This window comes from Jaculus jaculus, chromosome 9 (genome assembly GCF_020740685.1).
Source record: "Jaculus jaculus isolate mJacJac1 chromosome 9, mJacJac1.mat.Y.cur, whole genome shotgun sequence".
NCBI lineage: Eukaryota > Metazoa > Chordata > Mammalia > Rodentia > Dipodidae > Jaculus > Jaculus jaculus.
The window spans coordinates 8,574,477-8,580,476 of NC_059110.1; the positions used below are offsets into that span (position 1 = coordinate 8,574,477).

The 6,000-nt window shown below is 51.6% G+C and overlaps 1 protein-coding gene across 1 annotated transcript in view; it reads right to left on the bottom strand.

Moving 5' to 3' along the window:
- The window catches only part of Tmem181 (transmembrane protein 181), a 59,594-nt gene extending 57,200 nt beyond the window's left edge, over window positions 1-2,394 (bottom strand). The window contains exon 1 of the mRNA XM_045158655.1: window positions 2,264-2,394. Coding sequence (XP_045014590.1) covers window positions 2,264-2,394 — 131 coding nt within the window. The remainder of the gene's footprint in view (window positions 1-2,263) is intronic.
- Between the last annotated feature and the right edge of the window lie 3,606 nt (window positions 2,395-6,000).

Here is a 6,000-nt window from a genome sequence, read left to right on the forward strand (position 1 = left end):
AGAGCCTTTCTGAGCCATCTGATCTGAAGTGGCGCCTGGCCACCCTATGCTGTCTCCTGCTTTGTTATCTCGCTGGCCTTGTTCACAATATGAAATTGCTCACTAACTACATATACACTCCGTGATGGAGTCATCAGTCTCTCCTGCTCATCCCTAAAACAGCAGGGTTAGGAGATGCTCAGTGATGTACATTTGTCCTCGGAAAATGTGACATTTATCACGAAATCTAGGGACTAATCAGCAATATGTCATGGCTGTGGTCATGATTACAGAATGAAAATGAATACTGCAAAAGTGTATAAAGTGTATAAAGTGAATAAAGGACGATCTAACTGCTAATGAACCAACTGTAGGCTTGTTCTCTTTTCTGCTTCCCGTCCGGAGACCACTTCCCTATTCAGTAGGTCCTTTGGCAAAAGAAGTGCCCCCAGGGGGGAAAAACCACACGGGGTTGAGGGAAACTCATAAAAAGGAGTTTGGAAATAATGTCACCTCACCACCACAGATTTGCAACGACCTGCAGCCATCTTCATCGGTCAGGTCCTCGGCAGGCTGTGTTACACACAGAACAGGATTCACCCAAAAGCATATGTATGTGTATATGGTGTGTGTGCATGTGTGTACACGGATGCATGTGCACATGCATGTGGAGGCCAGAGGTCAATGTTGAGAGTCCTCCTTCATCCCTCTCTACCTCATTTTTTTAAAAATATTTTGCTTGTTATTCATTTGAGAGAGAGAGAGAGAGAGAGAGAATGGGTATGCCAGAGCCTCCAGCCACTGAAAACAAACTCCAGGCACATGTACCACTCCATGCATCTGGCTTATGTGGGTACTAGGGAATCAAACCTGGGTCCTTGGGCTTTGCAGGCAAGCACCTTAACAGCTAAGCCATCTCTCCAGCCACTCTCTACCTTATTTTTGAGACAGAATCTTAACCAATCCAGCTGGACTAGCTAGCCAGTGAGCCCCAAGGATTCCGTTTCCATCTCCCCAGCACTGGGACCACTGGCAGGTGCCACACCCAGCATTTTATGTGGGCGCTGGAGATCTGAACTCAGGTCCTCATTCTTGTGTGGGAAGCATTTTGTCCAATGGGCTTTCTCAACCCTGGCACTACACTTTTGCAGTATTCATTTTCATTCTGTAATCATGACCACAGCCATGACATATTGCTGATTAGTCCCTAGATTTCGTGATAAATGTCACATTTTCCGAGGACAAATGTACAGTAGCTATTGGTCCAAAGTGGGCAATATAAGAAATGACTTCCAGCTGGGCTCAGTGGCGCACGCCTTTAATCCCAGCACTCGGGAGGCAGAGGTAGGAGGATCGCAGTGAGTTCGAGGCCACCCTGAGACTCCAGAGTGAATTCCAGGTCAGCCTGGGCTAGAGTGAGACCCTACCTTGAAAAACAAAATGACTTTCATCACTACAAAGATGCCTTTAACACACTTGAGCATAATGAGCAAACGGGAGTCAGGTAGCTCTCTCAAATCACAGACCTACTTAGTAACAGAACCAAGCTAGGCCTGGTGGCCTTTAGACTCCTGGCAAAGCCGTTTTCCTACATCTCCACACATTAGTTAAACGTGGCCATTGGCAACCAGCACACTTCCACATCCACCAAAGGGCCCAAGGCAGAGGACTGGGCAGGTGGGGGCCTTGCGGTGTCCTCCGCAGGTCTCCACAGCTCTCACCACAGGCCGGGGTGGGGATGGGGGACAGATACAAACGCACACACACTAAAAGCTGCCCCTGGCATTCGTGCTGGGCCTGCGGGTGCATCTTCACAGGAAGCCCCTGAGGCATGACAGCCCGTGTGCCCGGGGCCTCCCCGGCGCCCCAGCCCGGGGCTGAGCATGCCAGCACCTAGGCTGAGGCCTGCCCTTGCTCCAGGACCCTCGTGGCGGGGGGCGGGGGGAGAGGGGGTAAAGATGGGGGACCGATCTACTCCCCAAAGCCAGGCCCCAGCGGCGACGCCAAGGCCGCGGGCTTGGGGAGGGTGGGAGGAGGAGAACGAGGGAGGAGTCAAATGGGGACGAAAATCCCGCGGGTGCCCTCCCAGAGGCCAGTGCCTGGGCGCAGGATGCTGGGCATGGAAGACAGCCCCGGAGCGGGGCGCCGGAGGGCGCAGGACGGGGTGGGGGGCGGCCAGTCAGTCCTTGACCTCCCCCCTCTCCCGAGATGCTGCAGAAGCCGCGGCTCCGCGTCCGTGGCGGGACCCCGCAGGGCCGCGGAGGAGGGCGGCCGCCGCGCCTACCTGTAGTAGCGGTCATCCTTGAAGGGCGCGAGGTCCTCGCGGAGCTCGCGGTAGGCCTCCTGCAGCCGGCGGCACAGCAGCTTGAGCTCGCTGCAGAGCGGGGGCTCCAGGGCCGGGTAGTCGGCGTCCATGCCCGCGCCGCGCCGCGCCGCGCCGCTCCGCCCCGCCGACCGCCGTCCTCGCCCCCTCTCCCGGCGCCCCCGGGGCTGCGGGCGGGACCCGGGCACGCGGAGGAGCGGCTCCACCGAGGCAGGCGCCAGCCGCCAGCGCGCCCCCGTGAGGCCCGGGTCGCCGTCCGTCCGTCCGTCCGTCTGTCCTCCCGCCCGCTAGAAGGCCCACCCCGGAGGGGACCGCGCCCATCCCCGCCCCGGGAGAGGTGGAGGAGGGCGGAGATCCAACTCAAGGTCAGCTGTCGCCCCGGGGCACCAAGATCAGGGCTGGCCAGCGTGTTCAGCACCGCGGACAGCTCCCGCGGATTGCCCCCCCCCCCCCCCCAGGAGCCTCTTGGGTTTCCATTTGGCTCAGAATGCAAAATGGTTGTCGGAAATAAACGATTTCACCATAATGCAGGGTGTTCAAGAAAGATACCACTTCCTTACCCCCTACCTTCCTTACCCCAAAAATTGCTTGGGCAGAGTCTTTCATAACCCTACAAACTAAATTACTCATCCCAAGAGTGGTGGGATCCCTTGCAAAAAAAAATTTTTCTCCTTAAGTGTAGAAACGCTTGTTTCAGAAAGCACTGTGTTTTCAACTGAGTCCAGGAGATGTTCCTATGGAAGATTAATCATGGGGAACTTGTTAAAAATATACCACGGGGGCTGGAGAAGATGGCTCAGCAATCAAAGTGCTTGCTTACAAAGCTTGCTGGCCAGGATTCAATTCCCCCGGTACCCACGTAAAAGCTGGATGCACAAAGTGGCACCGGTGCCTGGAGTTCATTTGCAGTGGCAGGAGGCCTTAGCGCATCCATTTTCATTCTCTTTCTCTCTCTCTCTCTCTCTCAAATATATTTTTTAAAATTATTTATTTATTTATTTGAGAGCGACAGACACAGATAGAAAGACAGAGGAAGAGAGGGAATGGGTGCACCAGGGCTTCCAGCCTCTGCAAACGAACTCCAGACTCGTGCGCCCCCTTGTGCATCTGGCTAACGTGGGACCTGGGGAACGGAGCCTCGAACTGGGGTCCTTAGGCTTCACAGGCAAGCGCTTAACCGCTAATCCATCTCTCCAGCCCTCTCAAATATTTTTAAAATGTATACCATGGTAGCTGAGTTGAGGTGGTTCGCTGAGGTAGGAGAATCTCCATCAGTTCAAGGCCAGACCTGCTGTGCTAGAGCAAATCCACACACACACACACACACACACACACACACACACACACACACGGAGGAGCCCAACCTACACAATTGGATCTAAAGTTTAGAATATGGAGACAAGGTATCATATAGCCCAGGCAGACCTCAAACTTCTGTGTAGCTGAAGATGACCTTGAACTTCTGATCCTCCTGTCTCCACCATCCAAGTGCTGCAGGCACTTTGTCCACCAGTGCCTCTCAGAGAGTTGATCTGCGAGCCAGAAAGGTTTTGTTTTCAGTAAATGTGACTAGCTGACATTTCCCTCACATAGCTAGTTATTTCCAAAGCACCACTGTTGATTTCATTCTAGGGCACATGGTGCCGTTTTTGTTGTTGTTGTTGTTTGTTTGTTTTTTGAGGTAGGGTCTCGCTCTAGTCCAGGCTGACCCAGAATTTATTATGTAGTCTCAGGCTGCCCTCAAACTCATGGTGATCCTCCTACCTCTGCCTCCCGAGTGCTGGGATTAAAGGTGTGCGCCACCACGCCCAGCTCACAGTGCCATTTTTATGTATGCCTGCACAGTAAAGAATGAGTGTGGTTTTTTTTTAAATCCAGATATGTCTGACTTCAGAGAAATTCACTTTTATCTAACCCAGCATGCCATCTCTATCCAGGTACCCAGTGAAGGAATGTCCTGACGCAGCTGAGATTCAGAGATTTGATTCATAGGCACTGTCGGCCAGTTGGAGGGACCAGGCACCCTGATTGGATCAGCTTGCGCAGAGGCTCTAGGCTTAGAGCTAAGTCACAGAAAGTATGGCACTGTTGCCCAGCATGGTGTTCACTTTGATTATTAACCACGATTTCTCTCTCCCTACTCCCTAACTGCAGACTCAATGTGACCAGCTGTCTCACGTTCTCCCTGTGCCTTTCCCATTATGATGGGCTGTATCCTCAAACAATGAGCCAAAAGAAATCCTTCCTGCCTTAAGTTGCTTTTGTCAAGTGTTTTGTCCCAGCAACAAGAAAACTAATACAACTGGTTTCATGATCATTTTCTTTTTTTTTAAATTATTTTTATTTATTTATTTGAGAGTGACAGACAGAGAGAGAAAGAGGCAGGGGGAGAGAGAGAGAGAGAATGGGCGTGCCAGGACCTCCAGCCACTGCAAACAAACTCCAGACGCGTGCGCCCCCTTGTGCATCTGGCTAATGTGGGTCCTGGGGAATCAAGCCTCAAACCGGGGTCCTTAGGCTTCACAGTCAAGGGCTTTGCCACTAAGCCATCTCTCCAGCCCTCATGATCATTTTCTTAAAATTTTATTTACTTGAGAGACAGACAGCGAAACAAAGAGAGTGAGTATGGGTGCATCAAGTCCTCCTGCCATTACAAACAAAATCCAGACACGTGCACCACTTTGTGCATCTGGCTTTACATGGGTACTGGGGAATCGAACCCAAGTCCTTTGGCTTTGCAGTCAAGCGCCTTAACCACTAAGCCATCTTTCCATCCCTTGATGATCTTTTCTCATTAGCCATCATCAACCTTGTATGTTATTTTACAAACAAACAAAGGCCAGTCATCAGAATCCATGGATGGCTGCACCAATCACAGTGGGCAACAGATAGAGCTCAACTTTTCCATAGCCGATTAGGACAGGTTTGGGGCTTTAATTTCACTTTTTTAAAAAAATTGTTTATGTTTATTTATTTATTTAAGAGTGACAGACAGACAGAGAGAGAAAGAGGCAGATAGAGAGAGAGAGAGAATGGGCATGCCAGGGCCTCCAGCCACTGCAAATGAACTAATGTGGATCCTGGAGAATCAAGCCTCGAACTGGGGTCCTTAGGCTTCACAGGCAAGCGCTTAACCACTAAGCCATCTCTCCAGCCCTTTCATTAAGTACACACTATTTTGCAGACAATGTTAGGTATGAAAATCATAACTCAAGCCTAAGTCAGCTCCTGCCTGCTACTGCCGCACAGTCTAGCAAAGGTGACACATCCGAACAGTCCCAAACAATACGGTGAAGTCACAGAGGAGGTTAAGTTTGGGGTCCTTCCATCTCGGACATTTTGAGGACATAACGTTTGGGCTGAGAAACAAGGAATGAATGAAGTTCTCACGAAGTGGACCAGGGCAGAGAAATAGCAGGCATGGGGAGAAGATGCACAGCCCATGAGAGCGGATTGCTCAGGAACCAGGTGGGGTTGGCATCTGATCCGCAGTGGCACCAGAAGAGTCTGGTCAAGTGGGCAGACAGATGCCAGAGCACAGGTGTATCTGTTGTCGTTGCTAGGACAAAATACCCAACTAGAAGCAGCTTATAGACGGAAAGGGTTTATTTTGGCTTACAGTTTCAAGGGGAAGCTCAGTCATGACCATACAGCCGGAATCACATCTTCACATCATCAGGGAGGAAGTAGGGCCTGGG